General features: G+C 38.2%; 1 protein-coding gene across 2 annotated transcripts in view; it reads left to right on the top strand.

The window, feature by feature from the left end:
* The window catches only part of LOC123613404 (teneurin-2-like), a 394,217-nt gene extending 382,112 nt beyond the window's left edge, over positions 1-12,105 (top strand). For both annotated transcript variants that reach the window (XM_045508114.2, XM_074350323.1), the window contains exon 4: positions 10,231-12,105. In XM_045508114.2, the coding sequence (XP_045364070.1) occupies positions 10,231-10,523 (293 nt within the window). In that variant the 3' untranslated portion in view covers positions 10,524-12,105. The remainder of the gene's footprint in view (positions 1-10,230) is intronic.
* Positions 12,106-24,090: the final 11,985 nt, after the last annotated feature.

Genomic DNA, 24,090 nt, shown 5'->3' with positions numbered 1-24,090 from the left:
CCCAGAACAGTTGAACGTAAAGGAATGAAAATAGACATACGTTTACAGTTTACAGTAAACTTGAAGAAAGTTGAACCTTTTGTATCAGGCAAAATAGGATTTGAGACCAGGAATATTACCAGAGAGAAAAGATGGATATTTGAAGTGGACAAAAGAGTCAGTTCCCCTTGGTGATACAAAATTGTGTGTGTCTAATGACACGGTTTCAAAAAAAGGCCAAAGAAAGGGGGCAAAGAAGGAAGAAAGGGAAGAGGAAGCTGGGGGTGGGGAGGAGAAAAATTGACAGAAGTAAAGGAAGAAAGAAAAAAAAAAACCACGTAATTAGTTACAGATGTAACCCTTTCCTCACTAACTGATAGAACAAGTAGACAAAAATGCCAGTGAGGGTGTAGAGAACAGCAGTGTTAATCATCGTGATGTAACAGACGTTTGTAGAACATCACGTATGACTTCAGGATACATTCTAGTTTTCAGTGGAACATTCAGCAGCATGTACTATATTCTGGCTACACAGTAAGTCTAAGGTAATTTCAAGAGGGAATCCTAGAGAATGTGTTCTCCATCTCCGGGGTGCTTAAGTGAAATATGATTAACAATAAAAAAAAACTCTGGACAAGTCCCAAACATGTGGAAATAAAATTACACACTTCTCAGTAACCCATGCATCAAAGAAGTACAAGAGAAATTAGAAAGTATTTGAAATTGAATGATAATGAATATACAACATGTCCAGATTTGTGCATTGTAGGTAAAGAGGGAAAGCTGATAGGTTTGTGGATTTGAGAAATAAAGAAGATTGTTTTTAAATCAGTGATCTGCATTTCTACCTCAAAACCTAGAAAAGAATAAGCAAGTTAAACCCAAGAAAGTAGAAATAAATAATTAAGAGCAAAAATTAAAGAGATGGAAAATTAATAATAAATGAAAATATCAGAGCCAAAAAGCAGATCTCTTGAAAAACTGATAAAAATTTATAAACCCACAGCTAGAATGACCAAGAAAAAGAGAGAGAAGACACAAATACTGCAAATCAGGAATAAAAGAAGGAATATTTTTATACATATCCTATACACATTCAAGGGTTCTGACAATTTAGAAGAAATGGACAAATTCTTCATAAAATATAATTAGTATTAAAAACTAGATATTATCTCAAAAGTATTTATTAGAGATAGTTACTGCGCATTAATGATAAAATGTGCAACCCATCAGAAAACTGTAATAATTCTAAGCCTATATGTACCTATAATGTAGCCTTAAATAGACATAAAGCAAATTGAGAAACCTGTTGGGAGAAACTTCCATCAGAGTAGGAAATTTCATCTTATATGTTCAATTCTTGATAAGACAAGCAAATGGCAAACTGGTTCCATCTAGACGAATTGAACACATGATGAACAATTTGGTTTAAGTGGCATATATAGAATCTTGCACTTAATAATTAGGGAACATGTGCTGTTCTCAGACACACATGGGATACTTATAAAAATTTAGCAGGTTATAGTGCAGATTTCAAAGTTGTTTAAAAATTTAGTAATATAAAAATGATGCTCTCTGGCCAAATAAAATTAATTTAGAAATCGACAACAGAAATGTATACGAAATGTCCCAATGCATTTGGAGATTTCATAGATTCAGCAGAAATATGAAAACATTTAGATCTAAACAACAGTGAAAATGCTGAGAGTCAGAGCTTGTAAGATGCAGTGAAAGTGGTCCTTAGTGAGAAATACACAGTCTGAAATGCTTACAGTAAAAAGGAAGAATGGCCGAACACTAATGACATAAAGAATCTAATTTTAAAGATATGGAAAAGGTTAACTGAATGAACTCAAAGAAAGGAAGAGAAAGAGATAACTTCTATACACAAAGGTAGAGATTAATAAGCTAGAAAACATGTATAGATAATGGAAACAGAAAAGCAAAAATTATTTTTTGAAAGACAAAAACAATTATTCAATCATTGCAGAGAACAATCCAGTTAAAAGAAAGAAGGCACAAATAATGTCAGAAATTTTTAAAAAAAGGGCGATATTCTACAAACCTAGCAGAAATTTAGAGGGCCTTAAAAATACTTGGATAACTGCACCAATCTGCTTGAGAACACAGGAGAAACAGACATATTCCTAGAAAAACTGATTGTTCCAAATTTTTCAAAAGTGACTCAAGAAAAGAAAAAGGAAAGTGTTAGTAATCCTATAATTTAAAAACTTGTAAACTGATGATCATCATCATATTTACATTTGTTGTGTGGTCACTCTGTGGCAGGCAACGTTCTCAGCACTTTTACCTGCCTTAGGGAATTCAGTGCTCACAAACATCTAAGGAAGGCAGGCGCTATTTTTATGTCTATTTTATAAATGAGTAAATGGAGACTCATCAGAAGTAATTACTTCTAAGAAGACATGGTCAAGGGTATTTTTAAAACAGACACTGAAACTCCCACTGTAACCCTAGGTTGTATACGTAGTGACTGTTTTATACAGTGGCTGTTGTAATTAATTGTAAAACTGTATATAAAAGCACTTAGGACAGTGTCTGTCACAGTAGAAGCCGTCAGTAAATGGAAGCTAATCTTACATTCTCAAGCACAGAGCAGCTAGACCATTGCATCTAACCCACTGTTGTCCTTTATTTATTTTTTCTGATTAAAAAAAAAAATTGGAGAAGCAGAATCTCACGTGGTCAGATGACTGTATGCCTTTGTAATGCTCTTACATGGGATAGTAGTAACTGATTAGTGTAGATTTTAATACTGGAATAGATTTTTAATCTTGTTGAAATTTTCAGCAGCAGAAAAGAGTCTCCACCCAGCTAGGTTACTGGACATTTCGTTTCTGTTTGTGAACTGACAGTCGTTCAGCAGAACCTTTGGTTGTGGCCGCTTTTGGGTTTTCCAAATCAGGCTTTGTTCAGGTTAGAATGTAAAAATACCGCATCAGAGGAGAATGCCACATTCACCTTTGGCTTTGAGCTTACGGAGAAACCTCAGATTTTGGAAACTCTCCTGTCTTCGCTAGCCTTTTTGGTGTTTCCTTGATTTGGAAAGGGTTTATTTACATTGGAATGATTCTGGTTACAAATTGGATACATTGTGATTCAGAGGCGAAGATAATTAATCTGCACGTTTAGAAATATCAAAAAATGAACATTTGAGGTTGCTAGACACAAAAGAAAATTGCAATTCTTAAAGTGTATTTTTGAAATGTAAATATTTGACTTCTATTTTTATGAATAATAATAGATGTATACCTACTCTGTAGTTTTAAGCCACAGGATTTTCTGTGAACAGTTTTGTCAACATTTGGGAAAATATCTGAATGTTTAGTAAAAGCAGGTGAACTTTAGAAGGGCATTAAGAGAGAGTTCAGGTGAAGAATTTTAGTATACACAAGCATGAAACATTAGAATTCATAAGGTGTTCCTTTAGTGGCTTTCCAAACTGTTACCATTGCATATACAAATCTGTAGATTTTAGATGTGTATGAAAATAATAGATAATGTTGGTAACAGCTTTGGACTGATTATTTTCTGTAGCTTATACGTACGTATCTTTAAGGGCTCAAAATGTAAATATAAGGTATTGACATTAAATATAAGGTAACAGTTTGGTGATATGTCTTGATTATTCAAACAGAAATGAAAGTTATGTTTTGTCTCATAATTGTCATATTTTTCCTTGATAACTTTCTATTTTGCAAACTCTTATGACATCTGATTAAATTACTTCACTTTCTGTGATAAAAAGAACTGTAACATTGTAATTTATATTCTTTCCTTACATATCTGCTAGAAAAATTTGGAGTCAATATTCATTCGGGGCTTTAAAATGGAGAGTCTAACATTTGCCCAAGAAAAGTGCCCTGTGTTTATTTACAAGAGATTCTCTTTGTCTTAGGAAAAATGATCCCAGAGAAAGGCCACTTAAAAAAGGGATCAGTGTTTAAAAAGAAACAGTATTTCATATTAAATAGTAAAAGTAACTTATTGCAACTTTTATCTTGAGAAAATAAAACTGATTATCAAGATTACATTTTATGTTATGTTGAATACAATTTATTATCCTAACTGCTACAATTATTCAGAAGGATAAAGGATAGCAACTCATACGGGGTATAGTATACATTTTACAGCACAGTTGTATGACTGCAGGATATTACGTCTTTCGTTCAGAGTCACTTTGTGCAGCATGCATGATCACAGAGGGTCACATTTTGCAAAAACTATTTGATGGATTCATTAATTTTCCTAAGGGCCTCTCATTAACCTGTTATTTAAATAATTACCTTCCCTCATTCAAGTTGAGATTTCCCTGGTTCTTGGTAGGATGAGTGGGTTGTTGTTTTTTTTTTTAAATTGTATCCTGGCTATTTGAAGTGTTCTGGTTTGAAAATCTGCATCTTATTTAAATCTTCTGTTTCAGCCTCCTCCTCTGACACCAAGCCAGTGGGAAAAGTGGGACCCTGTGGCCTGACTGCCAGGTGGAGGCGACAGTCTGGGTTCCTCTCCTGGCCTCCTCTGTGGAGGAGGGAAGTGGGTTGGATGGAGAGAGGTGCCTCCTTTTACTGGGCAGAGCTGGGTTTTCAGACTCCCGACTAGGACCCTGCAGACACCAGCCTGGTTGAGAGGGAGAGGATCACCTCCTGACAGTTACCTATGAGTCCCCCTGTGCTGCTGAGAGGGGACTTGACATTTATCCTCCTCTGACACCAGCAGGGAGAGGGAGGAGCACCTCATTACCACTGTGAGGAGATGGAAATCTAGAGTTCCTTAGGGCTTCCGAGGACACCTTTGTAGGGAAACCAGGGAAAGCCGGTTACCACTGGGCGACAATGAAAGTTCCAGCTCACCACTCTATCTTCTTTCTCTTTTCTTTTTAAATTGAAGTATAGTCAGTTTACAATGTTGTGTCAATTTCTGGTGTACAGCATAATAGTTCAGTCATACATATACATACACGTATTTGTTTCCATATTCTTTTTCATTATAGGTTACTGCAAGATATTGAATATAGTTTGATTCCACCCTGGTATGTTTGTGGAGCTGGGGAAGGACCCCTCATTGCAGTAGGCTTCACTTTAGGTTTATTTGATCTGCCCCCATTGATGTTTCCAATTTGCATATTTCTCCAGCACCCTGCCTGGGAATATATATATCAAAAAGGCAAAAAGAAAACCCAGGGAACTCACTGCTGTGTTTTTCTTCAGGTCCCAGGTTCTAGTAGATCTGTCTTCTTCTCAGCCCCTTTTAGACTTGTTTTAAGTAGTTTTTGCATGTACTGTTCAGGGATTGTAGCTGTATCTTAGTGGGAGGAGTAGAGAAGTGAGAAATTTCATCTTGGTCTAGAACCAGAAGTCCATCATCTTTTGCAGAAGCCATCATCACGCCAACACTCACTTCTGTTTTCTCTTGTTAACAGCCTAATTCTGTTAGATCTTGGTTATTTTGTTGACTTGATTGTGATCCTAGTGTTTTTTAGCCTCACTTGGATTAACTTCATGGAAATCTGCATCTAATCACAAGTTTTACAGTTTGACCTCAGATTGACACCAGCCAAATTTCTGTTATCAGCAACTAATTGAGAACATTAACGTTGATATGGTTGATATAAGAAGAGATACTAGTATTAAGTGGGTAGGGTAGGTGGGGGTTAATTTCGTAAGTGATGACTGCTGACTATTTTCATGTTATAGCAATTTTTGCTTCCCTGTGTAAGGCGTCTTCTCTTATGCTCAGGGGACTCACATGGTAAACGTTTAGATGATAAAAGTTGTCTACATCGTACTCCTCCGCTACTACAGCTCACTTTTATCTTCCTGCCCTCATAGTAGAAAATCTGTTCCAACGCTGACATTTCCAGTGCTATTTGTATTCGCTGGTATTACCATGACATGATAATTCTAACTTAGCGACATATGTGCTTTTCCCAGTTAAAGGTTATTTCAAAGTGGAAAAAGTTAGTGAAAACTTAGAAAATAAAGCCAAGATCACGGTGCGCTGACATATTCTTCCTTAGAATTGTGTCCCCAGATAAAATTTGTTGGTCAAAGAATGACTTGGTATCTATTGCAAGATGTCTCTCAAAATATTTTGGGAAGGATCCGGGTCATATCCTGAGGTTATGATAAAAAAAAAAAGAAAAAGAAGATAAAGAAAAAGAAACTTAATGATAGAGTTATTTTTAAAGACTTATGTTTCGCTATCCCGATCACCTAACAGATTTTAGACACTGACGTTCTCTCCCAACACCTTAAATTACACTGAAATTCCATAATGTAAATACCACAGATTTTTGAATAATCATTTATCTGTGAAAGTAATGACTCTGGCCTTGGTAATGTAATGCGGGGCAATACTAAGCAGTGTAGAGGTCACAACCATAAAATACACACCTGAGAGGAAAGGAGTGTGAGCTGTCGTCCATACCCACTTAAACTAGTGACGTCAGGGAGGTTGGAGGCAGATAGAGGGTAAACATGTGTTCCATGAATACTGAAATAGCGTGCCTCTTTTTATCTTTCTGTAAGAGGGTAAAGAAGCAGTGAAATGGTGACTGCTTTCCATTGGAAACCTTAGCCTGGAGAATCGCACAATGACTAAGCCTCTCTCTTCTATTCAAAGCTGCCACGGAGCTTAATAAAGGCATAATTACACAAGATGAATTAGAGCAAAGTCAATCTCCTGTCAGTGAGCAATGAAAGTGTCAAACAATAAGCTGACATAGTATTAAAATTCCCCCATACTACTGACATGCTAAGCAGAATGGTATATCACATGAGGGCTCTGTGCCGTCAGACAAAATATGTGAAACATGTTTGAAATAAACTCACAGAGGGAAATGTTTGGGAAACTGGGGACGGTAAGAGGAAACTGAAGCGGGGCATGATAACTTCACCATGGAGTAAACTCGCACTCCTTTGAGTTTACCATTGGATGAACCTCCGGTGGGCACGCTGTGAAAGGATGAAGGGCTGGACCACTATACGATCTTTCATGGCTCCCTCTCTTTTTTCTACATAGAATTTATGTAGATTCGTGTAGATTGCACCTTTCTTATGTGATTCTTTGATTAATGCTCCTTTCCTGATCAGACTGTAAATGTCATGGACTGTATTTTCACGCTGCTCACGGCTGTATCCCCGATGCCTAGCACAGCACTAGGAACAATAAATATGTGCTGAGTGATTTAATAAACGGTAGACCAGTTTTTCCTTTCTATTGCACATATGGCTCTCCAGCTTCCAACAGGAGGCCAGCAGACTTGGGCAAGGCTTGTTCCAAAATCTGACGCAAGTCCTTAGAATGAGGTTTCTAGCCTCTGAGTGAGTTGAGGACCAAAAGGTACCAAACCGGGAATTGGAGACATCGGACAGCATTGGGGGAGTGTGGTCCTACTGGGAGATGACGCTGAGAAGTTTAGAAGGTCATATTTTTGAAGAAACAATTCTGTTTTTAGAGGAAAACCTGCCTCTCTCTAACCCGATGTGAACTTTTTAACTTGTTCTGGTGAGTTCGGTACAGTACCTTCAGTGTTGTTTATGATGCTGCTGGTTTGTGGCTTTGGGTTGTCAGCTTGAAGCCGAAACCCTTGAAGGACCGCCCCTTTTTTTTCTTTTCTAACATTGTGGGTATTTTGGAGATGCATGCATATTTTAAGTGCTTTATGAAGAGTTCAAGTTTGTCTCAGCAGAAAATGATTTTAATGTCTTGTCATCAAGTAAATTGTATAAGCAGAGGAGGGCACTGCATTGATTCCATGGTTTCCCAGGCCCTAGGCTTCCTGCCTGCTCCTTCTAGTGCCCAGATGGAAGAGCACACGGGCTTCTCAGAGAACTGAGGCTCCCTTTGCTCACATAGCCGTCTCTTTTCCTGAGGAAACCTTTGAAGCTCGTTCCAGATAATGAGATATGAGAAGACATTCAGGAAAGCTGCCTTCATGCACATGCACACACTCCATTTCAAATGGAATCATACAGCTAAAAAGTCCCACAGGTGGAATCAAAACAGGTGTGTTTTCGTTGGGATTGTTTTTGGTGACTGGAGGAAAAGGAAGCGATGTGGTTCACGCCTGTCTAGAACAAACCTGGGCTCTCAAGACAAGATGGGAGAATGCGCACAGGAAATGACCTTTTCCAACTACTTAGGAATGAGAAAAGCAGCAACAGGGAGAAAGGTGTTGTAATATCAGATCCATACGAACTCAGTAACTTTAGTTTTATGGACAACTGCAACCGAAAGAGACATTTGTGTGTCCAGTTGGGAGACAGTACCTTATCGCCAAGGATGCAGACAGGGACAGAAAGCCCTGGGGAGAGCATTTCAGATGGTGTGCCAAGCTGTGCCCAGGGAACGAACACTCAGAACTGTGCTGATGGCAGTGAGGACTTCCCCTCTTCCCTGCCCATGCAGTTGTACCTCACCCCGTGCCCGCAGACATTTTTGCTTGGGTTGGCTCTAATGAATAGGTTTCCCTCTACGGAGACAATTATGTATAGAATTGTGTTTGATTCCATTTACACGGGGAACTAAGGCCGTGGAAGATTTATGTGCAGTGAAGAAAGGAAAGGAAAACCTCAGAATAAAAAATACGTGTGTCTGTTACAAATTAACTCATACTAGGTTAATATAAACAGTTGTTGGTGCTTTTTTAAAAATAAAAGCTGAGAAATGACGTCATGTATGGGGGCTATCATGGTGTTAAGTTATGTCGTGAGCTTGGAGACATGAGTGGCCCTAAGGTAGCCAATGTAGAGAGAATGTGTAAACCCATGGCTTTGGTGTGATTGAGAAGATTTTCTTCACTTATACCATGAAAATGCATTTCTTCACTGCATTTTTTCAATGTCTATAAACTGGGTAAAAACAAACAAATAAAAAACCATCAGATTTACAATGAATACAGTGGACCCCATGATGACATCTCACTTGCATGGAAACCTTAAAGTGTCTTTTTAAGAAGCAGAATGTTAAAGCACCTGAGTAGAGCGAGCCTTTCACGGTGCAGAACTGCTGCCAGGCTGATCTGTGACTGAGACCAAATTGACCTTATAGAGAGACCACAGGCTTGGGGTCGGCAGATGTGGAGGTGACTCCTGTGTCTGCCACTTGCCCAGGTGTGGCCTTGGAGAGAATATTCAGCCTCTCTGAGAAGTGTTAACATCCCCACTGCTGCGCTAGTGTGAGATTTAAATGAGATAAAGCCTCTTAGAGTATATATGGCCCCCTGCCCAACACATGGTAACATAGACGTGCTCATTACATGCCTGTTCTGTCCTGCTCCCACGGGCTCACCCCTGGGCCCTCCACATGTGTACACATTCACGTTCAGTGGGAAAACCTACTTGTGGTTTTAAGTCGTTCTAGCGAAAAGAAATTATTTGATAGCATTTAAAAGTGAACGGACTGACTCTTTACCCCTAGGATGCTGACTTCAGTAACACATATACTCACTTGAAAACACACACACACACACACACGGGTGTATATATTATCACATATAAAACACACAGTGATCTGAGAGCAACTTAAAAGATTAATACCCAGATTTTACAGAAGAGAAAATTGGGGCTCGAGGAGTTAAGAGACTTGCCACAATGAGAAGCTAGGACTGGGGACCCAGGTCCCTTGGCCACCACTCCCATGTATTGGAGGATTAAGCTTCCTTGACATGAAGACAGACTGCTCAAGGATCAGATCCAGGTTTTGCTACAATCTAGATGTGTGACCTTGGGTAAGTCACTTAAATTCTCTGTTCCTCAGTTTCCTTATTTACAAAATGATTGTAGTAATATTATCATCATCATCATCAACCATTGCAAAATGTTTTTAACGTAAGATAAAAATTGCAAAGTCAGAGATGCCTGGAGCAAAGTCAGTGTTTGGTATATATTAGGTCTTCTTATAAATCCAGTGGGTTATTTTTTTTCTTTTTTTTAGCTGCATGGCGATACCTAGACAACAGTAAATGCTTAAACATTTCTGAAATAAAAACCTGAGCATTCTGTCCTTGGATTAAAATTAACCTTAGATGTTTACTTCTGAGTTACTGTTGTCCTTAAAAATACCTCATTATCCTAGATCCTCTTGCCCAAGACCCATTCCTGTAGACCATGGCAAGTCTGGTGTATTTGTTGAATGGAAAGATTGTCTGTCCGCTCTTGGTAAGAATGAATTTTAACTCTGAAAGTATTTCACAAGTCTTAATCGGTCTCTTTGTCGCTGTCACCCTAGGAACTAACTTCACCCTTGCGGAACTGGGAATCTGTGAGCCCTCACCGCACCGAAGCGGCTACTGTTCCGACATGGGGATCCTTCACCAGGGCTACGCTCTGAGCACAGGGTCTGACGCCGACTCCGATACGGAGGGAGGGATGTCTCCAGAGCATGCCATCAGATTGTGGGGGAGAGGGATAAAGTCCAGGCGCAGTTCCGGCCTGTCCAGTCGTGAAAACTCAGCCCTTACCCTGACCGATTCTGACAACGAAAATAAGTCAGATGATGAGAACGGTAGGCCTGCTTCTTAAATATTTTTTGATGTTCTGGGTGCTGCACAATGTGGGGCTGGGGATGTTTTTTGGCTTTTTTTTTTTTTTTTTTTTTTAATAAAGAGGAGTATGAAACCATCCATTTTCTTTTAAATCGACCTTGTCGGCCCACGCTGAGCCAGGGGGAAGAAACCAGCAAGCCTCGAACACACGAGAAATGAGGAAGGAATTTTAACATCGCGTTTTGATGATGACACACACTGTTCAGGCAGAGTCAGTTGGTCTTATTAGCAAGTAAATTACACGGCAGAAGAGGCAACTTGATAAACTATGACCTGTACCTAGAAAATGTCCTCTCTCCACAAGTTTCTAGGTCTTTATATTGATTTCCTCTTCCCAGGAAATGGTAACCTGGCTTATTTTTTCCCTTGAAGATCTCTTAAGAATCCTAGCTTATCTTAGACTTTCATTTCCAGGCGGCAATGCCTCATATCCGTATTGAAGATCAGACTTGGAACAGATGCTCTGGAGTTTAATAATGACAAATAGGAAGGGACTTGTCTTCAAAAAAAAAAAATTCTCCTATGCTTACTTTTCTCCTTGGTCCCTATTTAGGTTAATGTCTCCCCACATCTTCTCTCGCAAATCACTCCTCCTTATCCATCAGCTTTCGAGATGGGTTTTAATGAAACTTTGAAAATTAAATGCTTCCGATCATTAAGCAGTGAATATAGGGAAGCCCAAGCAAGTCATTAAAGAGATAAGGTGCTTATTTTGTGGATTTCTTAGCGACTCAGAACTCTGTTTCGTCCAAAACATTTTTTAAAAGATAAATTGCATTCGGTACAGTTGATTTATGAAGGAAACATCAAATGCTGTGTGGTTTGTTATGACTATCTTGTGTGTTGGCTAAAAAAATTCCCATTAAAATGTTTACAAATAGATCAGTTAAGAATGTTTCCATAAAATGTTTTAAACCTTGACTAGAGCAGCTTTAAGTGTTTTCTTGCATTAAAAAAAAAAAAAAGAAAGAAAGAAAAAGAAATTTACAGGCAGACAGCTTGTTGTGAATGCAGAAACGTAGCTAAATATCATTTAATCTCAAAACCATGTTGAACATATATCGTTTCCTGGGTAAGTCGCGTATATTCAAAAAGATGTCACTATGTTGCATTTAAATGTATGTTTAATTCTGAAATAATCTATTCTGCAGTGGGGACAAGGGGATGTGTCTTACTGCTGCCTCTGTTCATGTAGCTAATCAAGGTGTACTCTCAAGGAAAAATCTGCACTTGACTCCTTTTGAATTTTAACAAAATTCTGACACTTGGCATATTCAACACGCTAAAGGTGCTTGTTTGATAGGAAATTACTTTTAGAAGTTTTCATAAAGGCATACATTGAACCCATTTACTGAGGTACGTTTTCAACTTCCGTGTGTGTCAGACTATTTAAATGGAGGCAGTTTGATTACCTAGTAAATAAAATCACTTGTAATCCAAGAACATTTGGCACATTTTAAACAAGGTATTTTAGCAAATGTTCCCTGGTTGGTATACCCACTGGTCTCATGGGATCCACCTATAATGGATTACTTGTACATACCTATAGAATTTTTACCTCTCTCTTTTTAAAGTTATATGCATCTTAAAAACTCAGCTGTAAGGGGAGGTTTCCAGTGAAGCAAAGGGAGCCAAAATGCTTGCCTAGAATTTACCTACAACTGTTAGGGATGAAAGTATTTTATAAGTAAAGTTATATTTGGTAGACCAACAGTAGCCTCTTTTTTTATTTTTTTAATTTTTTATTTTATTTTATTCATCTTATTTTCAATATTAAATTAAAATTTTATTTAATTTAATTTATTTTTATATATTTATTTATTTTATGATGTTTATTATGTGAAATATTATATTTGAACAGTTTTCACCTTGGGGGTGTCTATACAAATCCCTGTGTCCTGACAGGAAATAGATACAGTGTTGCAATCCCCACCCCCCATAATGCTAGTAATAACACAGTCAGAATCACATATAGAAAATGGACTTAGAATCACTAAGCAGCTCTTTTATTCCTGCATCTGGCAGATCATGAAGTTCTGAAGCCAGAGTTCAAGCTTAGGTGATAGATGGTTACTGTAAAATGTACAGAGAGAATGGGTTCCTTTTCTCTTTTTAAAACTTCTTTTCAGTATTTCGCATATCCTCAAAAGACGTGCATGATGCATGTTCTGTTCTCATAGGGGGCCAGAAATAAAAATCGGGAATTTTACACGCCACATCATAAACCCTTTAACCAAGTAAAAAGTGAAGTGTGAGCTATTCTGCGGGCTGAGGCGTTAACTTCAGTCAACTTCTTGCTCTTTCTTTTTGACAAATTCTGTTTGGCTCACACACACACAAAATCAATGCATTTTCACATCACTGATTTTATGAAGTTTGGGAATGTATTATCATATAGATTGACAGTTGCCCCACTGGTTCCACACCACAGCATGGACACTCACAAAGCCATCATTAATTTCTCACACTTGTACCCCGCCACGGCTACCTCCGTAATAAACACTCTGTCCTTCAGAACCAAATCAATAACCTTTTAGGTATGCCTCTCTTGAAGAGGAAGTAATGAGAATCTATACTTTGGGAAAGAAGGCCACAGTTCCATTTTAGATTTTAAGGATACGTGGCTACAGAATGAATCTTTTCTTTGGATCGTATATATTCTTATTTCATTTTTATGGCAAAGTCTTGGGGTATACAGATTTTCACAGTGCTTATTTAAAATGGCTCTTAAAAAATTCCTATTGTCATTTTGCTAATAAGCAGAGGTGGAAAGCCAAGGCAGGTCTCAAACATCAGCTTCACTTTCTGTAGCCTAGAACATGTATCCAACCTTCAAAGACAAGTAATAAAAATCCCCGACTGCCAACAGTCCTTTGTACTTGCTGCCATGACAAAAATGACCTCCTAGGAGCCGGTAACTTGAAAGTTGCGTCACTCTGAACACACGGATGAATTTCTCCTTCCTTTTGTTTCATTCCCCAGTGCAGATACTTCAGTGTTATCACCAGTCACAGCTCTGCATCTTACACTCCCTCTATGGCCACCAAATTAATATTGCACTGGCTTGGATTTCTTTAAATAGACAACAGCCTCACGTTCAGGTTAGTTTACCAGGTCCTTGAACTCTAGAAGCTAACGATGGCTTAGTTAGAAATGGCAACGAGACAGAGCATGAACAGTGAGGCCAGATTTTTGCAGCTGTGAAATTTCACTGTGTCGATAGAAAGGGCTTTCCCAGTGACTTTAAATTAGAATCATTCCTTTTTAGGGTAATAAATGTCCCACTTGAAATATGTCCTCTCCGAGGCCCTTTTTATCACCTGAGTTATGGAGAAAATGGGGCAGTCACTAATACACAAGAATAACTAATTGCCTCCTTAAAAATGCAGAATAGCACACACTGTAAAAAATCTGGTCTATGTACTTTTGACTCCCTTAGGCAGTTTCTTCACCTTGGGGAGTTAAAAATATCCTTGAGGGTTTTGTTTTTTTTTTCTCCAGCAAAATTCTACTTTCAGATATTTTATTGGAAATCCAGAAAGAACTCAAAGGAAAAAAAGAAAGAAAGAAAGTTTGGCTATGGGGTAGGGAGCTAGAAATTACAGAAAACGAAATCTGGCCTTGAATAAAGCTTGAAGGAAAGTGTCCTTCCCTTCCTCTGTTTGTTTCCACCCAAAGTAAACAAGGACAATGTTCATTTTCATCTGTTGTCAATTGGGAAATTTATAATTCTCATAATGTACTTTGAGGTTGAAACTATCAATGTTAGGTTAATTCCATTACATTTCACAAAATGCATTTATAAAGCAAGCTGGCTCTCGGCATATAATGGATCTGTATAAAGTGTATTTGTGGAACCCAGAGGCTGTTAGATTGTGTGTCCTCTTGGATAAGTCCTGCCATGTTCCTGTCTCCTCGGGAGAATGTGAGCACACCCAGGTATTCGCCGCATGTTAATAGAGAGACACGAGGTATGAACTCAAGTGGGAAGGGAGGATTTCCCTTGGTGCCAGGGACAATGTCTGTAGATTGTTACTGCCAACGTATTGCATTCGTTTGTCTTAGGAGGAGAGTCTCTTCAGTCTTTCTAGGGACAATGTCTGTAGATTGTTACTGCCAATGTATTGCATTCGTTTGTCTTAGGAGGTGAGTCTCTTCAGTCTTTCTTCGTTCTCTTCAAAAGGCAGTGCCTGAATAAATTTTGCATGGAGTGCCCTATAAGTAAACACACCCAAGACCTACCAGTGGCTTTCTTTCTCTGCCCCACTCTATTACTCTTATATCTTATATTCTTCAATTTACTTTGTGTTTTATAATCCACTCTACTCCTTTCCTCACCTGCATCCCACATGTAAAAATTACAGAGAATTCCTGGAATAGATATAAAAACTTACTATAAGCACCAGACAGTTATAGCAGAGCTCAAAATTTTGCTCTTAATAGAAGCAAAAGTAGCTACAAAAACATCCAGTAATATTGGTACGTTTAATGTTGATATGACTTCTTCTTCAGCCCAGTTTTATGGAAAAAACTTCCATGGAAGCTAAAGTAAATATTGCCTCGTACCCTTAAGAACAAAACCAAACTTTAATCTGTTTTGGATGACTGTTATTTCAAGTTGTGTTTCTAAACTTTATATTTTTTTTTTGATACTTGCAAATTTGAAAGAGTAACATTGATCAAAAAGAATCTGAAATGAGTTATCATGGATGGAAAAAAAAATTAAGGACATACGAACAAAATGTCACATGTCCTTAGTCTTGTGTACTCCTAACTGCAGGGATGATTTGATTTTAATAACTCCGGTGCAATTCCCTGGAAGTCCAGATACTGGAGGCCATAGGGACAGCTTATCTTACAGAATGTTATTCCGAGGAGTCTTAAATATATGATCATCACAGTGTTAAAATACAGCTGATAATAGTCTAGAAGCAGAGGCCAAATTTAGGAATATCACATTGTCACATGGCAGGAAACACGAGCAAGAAGCAACAGGATTGGTATTTTGCAAAAGTACCCATATAGGACTTGAGAGATTCAGGTTTTTGGCAAATTAAGCAATGCTTTCATAACTTTAATGTGGAACAGAGTACCTGAAGGAAGTTAAGAGTATGTACCTGATTTCCAGGACTGCATGTTCCAGATTATAAAGTTTAGTGGCATGGTTTTTCGTTATTTATATATTTCTTTCTTTCCTTTGTGGTTTCTTTCATGTTTGTTAATGCTCCCAGGGGCTATTGAGCAATGGCTGCATTCAATAAATACAATAAATAAAATGAAGCATTAAGCCTTACTTTCGGCAAGGGCAGCCTGATTATTAACACGTGTAATCTCCAAGCCTTCGGGGAGACATTGGGCTGGGTGGATAACCATTTGGTTTTAAGCTGCTGAGTTTCTGATGTCTGTAGTCTCCCTTCCTTTAAGAGCAAAGGCAGTAATTGCTGAGAGCACGATGTTTTTGTCGGTTCGTGATTGGAAGCCTCTTGACTCAGAAAATTCTTAACTTTTTTGCTTACTGTTTGGTCACTTTTTAGTTTAATTGTCGTTTGTCAGGGATCAGATAAAATTTAAATACGGGGGGGGAGAGATGTAATCAAGTATTAAGGACATAGATGATATGTTAAAGGTAAGGAAGTTGCTAGAATAACTTTTCTACAGACAATTGGATTGCTCAGAACCTAAATCAGACTAAGAAGGGTTGAGAAGTGTGTGTGAGAGCCAACGAGACATTTCAGTTACCCATTCTGAAAGTGGGACACGCAAGTAGAAGGAGAAAATTTCAAACAACAGATTTGTAAATAAAACAGAATTTGCAAATGTGTATGTATTCTGTCTCTATGTCTATACGCAAAGGTAAAAACATTGCTGGTGATTTAATGTTGAGCATTCTTCAGTACTAGCTAAAGAACTGCCTAGAAAATTGTCTTTTCAAGGATTCCCTAAACAGTTTGAGGAATGTTAAAGAAGTCAGAGGTAGAGGGAAGTGAGTCTCGGAATAGTCATTCACAGCAGAGGTGACGAATCCAGCCAGTGAGTTACTTTACTGGGTCAGTTCAGTGCTTAAGACATTTTACATGAGTAACTGACATTTTAAGAATGGGAGATTTCGTATTAGGTATTTTCATTTCTGGCCTCCTTTGCAATATACAAGACCTGGTAATACTTGTCCAGGTTTCCCTCTGGACACACTGGGAGAGAAGCAGTGACCATCACAGCTCCAGGCGACCCCGTGTCGTCTGCTTCACTGGAGCTCCCTCCAGCCACTCCTCTCACTGCCCTAGCCTTTGTAGCCATTTAAATTACCAACCTTGACCTGTGTACCAACGTTAGGGAAATCGGTGATCCAAAAAATGGTAGAAAGAAAGCTAGAAACCAGCAGTTTTAGCTTAATTTAACATGTGTTTAGCATAGCGATGTGGCTTCTTTTTTTTCTATGAGTTTGACTCATTCGTTAAGTGGGTTCCATTTTGCTTTTCCAAGTTTCTAAAATAGTTTAACGGGGTTCTGATAAAACTGCGTCAAATGAAAATCAGTTTCATTTGGAAATTAATAAAGTTAATTATAATGGGTGCAAACCAGGGGATGGAAAGTGGGGTCTTCTGAAGGAGATACCCTGAAGTACTGAAAAATTAGAGCCAGAGCCTTTCATTTTAGCATCCATATTTGAGTCACTTTAATGTAAAAGTATTTAGGTGGACTTTTAGGAAATAGATGAAGGGTGAACCCACTTGGAAAACTTTAGCTACTTCAACGGATTGAGGAAGACTCCAGGGCTTTTCAGGATGAAGCCATTTAAAGAGGAGAAGAAAGACTTTGTGCTAATCACGCTCAGTTTTGATCAGGCAAGGAAGTGATGTACGGAGTCCGTTACAGTGAAACAGAAGACAGTCGGCTGGGGGCTAGAAGAGGAAAATGCAATGATAGATGAAGACCTCCAGCACCTCACGAGAGGAGGACTTGGAGCGGGGTTGGGGAACGCTGACTCGGGAACAAGGGGGTCAGGAACGGGGCTCCACAGACTGAGATGCTGTTCCTCCACACGTGGAGAAGCGGGGTACCCACGTGCTGTCAGGCGCAGCTCTGACTCGCCGCGCAGTTTACTCCCGGTTCTCTCTGTACCCCAAGGACAGGTGTGAAAGAGACGAGATAATTGAAATACAGGGATGTTTACTAATGGAAGGGACTGAAATATTTGAGCTGGCTTTTTTTTTTTTTTTTTTGGAACCTCCCTTTGTGGAGGTTTATACTGGCCTGAGGGGGACAGAAAAGATCAACACTGCTATTTCTATAGTAATATGGAAACAGAAAGACTATTTCTGCTTGCGTTAAACATAAAAAGAAGGGTCATGGATTTCGATGGTGAGAGCGAGGCACAAGAGAAGGTTCGGAAAGTATTTCTTTATAGTGCATTTTATGCAAGAAATGCACTATCACTAATCCAAAAGAATCTTTGATCTTTTTTTAATAGAAAAAGAAAATTGATATTTGGAAAATATCATATTTAACATTGGTTAAATATGCCTATTTTAATACACATACTTATATGATGCCAATAAAAGTGTGTTGTGTTTTATTTAATATTGTCAGAACGTGAGCTCGGTAATCACAGATGAGGAGACACTTCAATATGGAGGATCCTTATTTTACTTCTGAGAAAAGTTAAGGAGTGGCTGCTGGATGCTCAGTGTTAGCACAAAGCCATTGTGTGTCTCTTTGTATTTGTGTGTCTGTGTTGTGCATGCATGGAGGGGAGATGGGAGAAGGGAGTTTATTGAGAGGGACAGACATCAGGAAATAAAAATTGATCAAGTTCCAAGGAGATGGTAACATAAGGCTATTTCTGAAAATGCCAGAATGAGTTCTGTAGGCATTTTGTAGTGCACAGTTTTAGGAGGAGAGTAGAGAGAACTGTGCTGATTCTTCTTGGAACTTGAACTCTGTTGGTCACCTTGAAAGCTTCAAGCCACTCTTCCGAGTATGCTGTTCCATCCGTGTAAATCAGAACGCATGTAAAAGGCCCACTTTCTCTCAGTTCCCTCATTAGAACTCTTGCCTCTTGGGAACCCTAAACCAGTTTGAGTCGTCAGAGAAATAATACCTGATTTGGTGGGGAGACTGATTTATTTGCAGCATAAGATACATTCTTCCATATCTTTCCACCCTTCTGAACCCTGATCTCTTCCCTCAAGATGACCCCCCTCAGCCTGCATCCAGCAAAGCCCAATCACCCCATCAGTGAACTTGTTTCTTTATTCATTCTACCCTCTTGCTAAAATCGGTGGGATCATGTTTCCCAAATAGGATTTGAACATCGTGATTCACTGGGTTGCAGGGGGAAAAAAATTTAAGCTTTTATTTAAATGCACTATTCTTTTCATTTATCCTTCACATTTCTATTTTAGAGTACGTTTTATGGCACATGTAATACATTAGTGTATGTACACACTCCCACACACAGATAGGATAGATTACATAAATGCAGAAATGTATATATTGCAAGTGCATCCAAAAATTTTACAGTGACACAGATAGCTAACAAAATGTTCAGTGACTATTGTTTCAGCCATTCTGTTTCCCAGGAGAAGCAGTCTAAGCTGCAGCCCCTCCTTGGAGTGTTTGGATAATCCGTTATCTTGTGGCAGCTGCATCGACTGGCTTTCTCATCGTTCAGAGCTTTCTGTACTGATCACACCTTACTCTGTTTTGATACAATTCCTGTTTACTTCTCTCAGTTCCGTGCGTCAGCTTCTACTTCTTTTGTGGATAGATGGAACATATTTACTTTGCTCTTTATTGAGGATAGCAAACACCCCTGTACATTTACAGAGAAAGTCCTGCCTCTTCTCAGTAGAGAAATAAGAAAATAAACATTGTATGCATCAGCCTACTGGTATAGTAGGAGGCAGCTTTAAGGAGAGAGTTTGAATTAGGTTAGGTAAGTGAGGGTGAGAGTTTTTATAAGTGGGAACGAGATGATGGCTGTTCCAAATGAAAGACAACCAGTGTGTATGGTGGTTGGGAGATGAATACATGGTGCAAAGGTGATGATAGCTTTTCAGGAACATTGTCTTCCCCCAAATTCCCACTCCGGTCAGGCTAATGGGAACGTGGTGATTTGCTTGGACAGCAGCAGATGTTTGATAATAGAGGTGTAAGAACAGAGGACCAAGAGCTTTGAGTTTCAGGCTAAGGAATTATGGTCTGACCAAGAAGAATTAGAGAACTAACTAGTCAGAGTTTTATCTGAGCAGGAATGGTTGTGTTTTAGGAAGTATCTGATGAAAGCGCAGAAACACGTGCCCACACAGAAATATTTGAACAGGAAAGTAACAAAATAAAAAGCAGTGATACCCAAGAGAGATGTTGTCATCCAAGTAGGAGGACCCGAGCAATCTCTGGACTGCAGAGAGTCCTGCTTCTCAGTATTTTCGTAGGAAAAATTAACCTTTGACTAGCACATGAATGCTGAATATTTGTAATTACAACATTAAAATTTGGAAAGCATCTAGTTTGAAGCTCATAGGGTACAGGAAATGTTCCTTACCGAGCAAGTGATTATGCTCACACATGCGACACGGTGTTACAGCAGCCGGACTCCAGTGCTTATAACTGTTTCATCACGGAATTAAATAATAAAGTAACATTGAATACTGCTGTGTACAAGGAAGACAGGTCATAATATTATTTTGAAGTGTATTTTTATTTTTTGACGTAGAGTTGATTTACAATGTTGTGTTACTTTCTCATGTACAGCAGATACATAATATTACTTTTAAAGGAACATTCAGTGTTGTAGGTGAACATGGACTAGGACTCGTGCGGGTTGATGACCAGTTTCTTGAAGATTATCTCTGTTTCTGTATCCTTGTTACTCTTCGCAAGTCAAATTCTCATGTAATGTAAGTTCCTCAGTAACTATAGTTACCTTTCCCTTCTCATCCCAAATCCTTTATATTTTTACTGCTCATTTTCTAAAAATCAAGCTTGAAAGAGATTTATTTTTCTTTTAAGCTTTTGATTTGTCTTTATTATGTATACTAGTTTTTTTTCTGTTTTATTAATTTCATTCTTTATTATTCTTTCATTTTAACTTTTGGAGTACATTTTGTTCTTTTTTCTAATGTTTTAAGATGAATATTAAATGTTGGTACTTGCAGTCATTTTTTTTTGGTTAGAGTCAGTATATGTACCAGGTTCTGCAGGATTTGATACAAAGAGTTGTTCTCTTTCTAAAGAGTCTCAGCCGTCTGGACTCTCAAAATGGAATCGTAATATTACTGATTTTCACTTCAGTACTAATAATTGCTAGAAAAGGCCAATTTTTTGAATTCCTTGTGATGTCTAAAGTGAGATATATATGATATATATAAATATATGTTAATATATGATATATATGTAGAAGTATATGAATATACATATGTGTAAATTATATACTTCTGCAAAGGATGTCTAAAATGTGGGAAAATACACATGCGTGTATCACACACACACAGAGAAGCTTGAAGAAGAATAAAATCATGTGTAGTTTGACATCAGAAATAACCATGGTTAATATTTTGGTGCATACTTTGTTCAGTGTATGTGCTTGTGTGTATACATGTATGTGCAATACAAATATTTTTACAGAGTTGGCATAATTTATAAAGCTTATCTAGCCTTCTTTTTTTCCAGTAAATATATTATAAACTTTTCCCCATGGCTTTAAATATTTTCCCCAATAGTTAAGGGGTTGATAGTACTTTTGTAGCATAAGACATCTCCTCCATTTTCTTTCAATGGACATTTAAGTTATTTTATTTTAGAAGCAATAAAGAATGGCATGATGAACAAAAATCCTGTCAGCTAAATTCCTGTTCACATTGCTAATTCTTTTCCTGTTGTAAATTCCTGGGATATTTAGAACGTACATGGTTAGGCAGAATGACAGTCCTTTTCAGTTTCATTAAAGGAATTTTCCCTTTGCACCAGCACTGAGTGCAGATAACCTGGTGCACACACCTGTGCTCAGAAGTCACTGAAAGCGATCTTAGAACTTTTCCTATTTATTGACGAAAATGGTTTTATGAATTACTTGAATACAAGTAAGGCTGAGTGACTATATCCGTGTGTTTGTTGTCTATTTGTATTTCTTATTTTATGATTTATACATCTTCTCCAGATGAGAAGATGTTGGAATTATTCTTCTCATTTTTTAGTTAGTATTAACATTTTGCAATGCCTGCAGTGATTCTCGATTGCATTCTGTTGTGCTTTGTTATTTATACAGCTGGTTTAAAATGTTCATTTACAGGTGTGAAAAATCATTTGGCTACATTCTCAAAAACATGATTTATTTTCTTTAGAATAGAAGTATGTGTATCTCTCTATATGTATAATAGAAATACATATGTATACATATATACACACTTAATCCATCAGGCTTGAAAGCTGGAAAGCCATTTTAAATGGTTGCATTAACCAAAAGAGAAAAGCTAGCTCTGAGTAGGGTAGGACATTTTTTTTCCTTATTAAATATTTCAGCTGTTGTTCAGAATGCAGGACTTTATTTCAGATTGTTAATTTATAACAAACTAAGGCTAGAATTGCATTCCACATGATGAAAGGGAATTCACATCTGCTAAGACAATCTGCAAGGCACCTTGAGGAGAGAGAATCAAGTAAATGATGTATTAAATATTCTTAAAACTTCCTCCATCTATGGTGCCTTTGATTCAATGAGGTTGGTAATCATAAACTCAGTGGTATTCCAGCTATTGGTATTTGTACAAAATAGGTAGTACTGCATGCAAGATAGATATCTCAGTACATAAAGAAATACTCTGAAAATAATCCTGGGGAAGAAATTACTGTTATAATAAGCGTATAGCTCTGCTAATATAGAGTGTTGCTTAATAATTGATGATATAGGGGGGAGAAAAGATCAGAAAAAATTCTATATTCTGAGGCATTCCCGTGTACATTCAGAATGGAAAAGACCCTAGTGAAATGCAGAACAATTAGCAGAATACAGGCTGTCTTCCACTTCCGCTGATGCACATTTATGGTTACAAAAAACAAGGCACACTGGGAAGGCAGGAAGTACACAAATCAACTTAATCTGTCCCTTTGCGGTATTTCAGGCCCTCCACAACTTAGTCCAATTTTATGTTTTTAGCCCTTGCTCCCACTTCTCCTCTAAATATATTTTCAGCTCCCGCCCAACTGGACTACTTTTTTTTTTTTTCCCAGAGCATAGTCTTTCCTCCTCTGTGTCTTTCTTTGTCCTGTTCCTTTGCTTCCTTTGTTATCCCCAAACCCACCCATCCGTCACGTTTCTTTACATCGTCAAAGAAGTTTTTAATATGCCCAGTCCTCAGTGAAACTATATTGTTCCCTTTCACTGTGTATGAACTCCCACTCCTTTGACTTCTTTAGCATTTTATTTATCCATTTGTTTTGGAACTTAGAAGAAATGGTGTAAACTTCAAGGTAGAGGAGTAGATGACTTGAGATGCATTTTGGAAGTAGAATATACTGAACATGGTTTGAAGGTAGGAGCTGGTGAAGAAGAGCATCGAGGACTGCTGACTTAAGTGACTGTATGGATTCCTAGTTACTAAGATGGGGACTGTTTGGAAAGGCTAGGACTTGGGAGCTGACAAAGAGCTCCGTTTGGGGCACTGTTAAGTAACATGAGACCCAAGTAGAAGGGTCATGTGGAGAGCTGTGTAATTATTAAGAATGGAGCTTAGAGGAGAGGTCTGAACTGGAGACCTCCATTGGAGAATGTACCGCATAACAGTGGTCTCTCTCTCTATACCCATGGAACCAGATGAACTCACACAAGCAGAAAGGCAGAGAGGGAGGAGTAGGGGGCCAGGAGCAAACTCTGGAGAGCCCTTGTATGTTGGATAGAGGAGGAGGATCCTTCAAAAGAGACCGAAAACATTGGCATAAAAGAGAAAAAGGTGATGCCAAGACTTTGGCCTGAGCAACTGGAGGTATGATTTTTGACCCAAATGAAACAGTAAATTCCATCACCTGAAACTGAGGTGGGTGGAATAAATTTCAGATTGGGAAACGATGAAAGACTGAATATGGTGGTGTTAGTACAAAACAGGGTGATAAGAACTAAAGACACAAATAGAGACAACAATTTCCATGAGCTTTGCTGCAACTCTAGGAAGGAGAGTCAAGAGAGCTTTCTTTTTTTAAAAAAAAAATGAGAAAGAACTGTTGTGTGATGGGTAAAAATAATCCAATAGAAAAGAAAAAGTCAATTGATAATAAATGAAAGAATGGGGGATCTCTTTTACAAGTAGCAAAGCATGAGAAGTTCATTTGTGGTAAAGAGAGAGGGCAGATTATGGTTGGTGAGTGGATATGTGATGGAGTTTTGTAGAATTTCTCTACTGATTGCTTCCATTTTTGCAATGATGTGTGAACTGTTGTCATCAGCTGAAAGGGAGGATGGAGGAGGAGGTGTTAAATTTTAAAGAGAGAAGAGAAGTCAGAAGAAGTTGCTAGGAAAATGAAGGCAGTACCACTTACCACTCCCCATGGTT

The sequence above is a fragment of the Camelus bactrianus genome, chromosome 22 (assembly GCF_048773025.1).
Source record: "Camelus bactrianus isolate YW-2024 breed Bactrian camel chromosome 22, ASM4877302v1, whole genome shotgun sequence".
Classification (NCBI taxonomy): domain Eukaryota; kingdom Metazoa; phylum Chordata; class Mammalia; order Artiodactyla; family Camelidae; genus Camelus; species Camelus bactrianus.
This window is presented reverse-complemented; position numbering and strand designations above follow the sequence as displayed.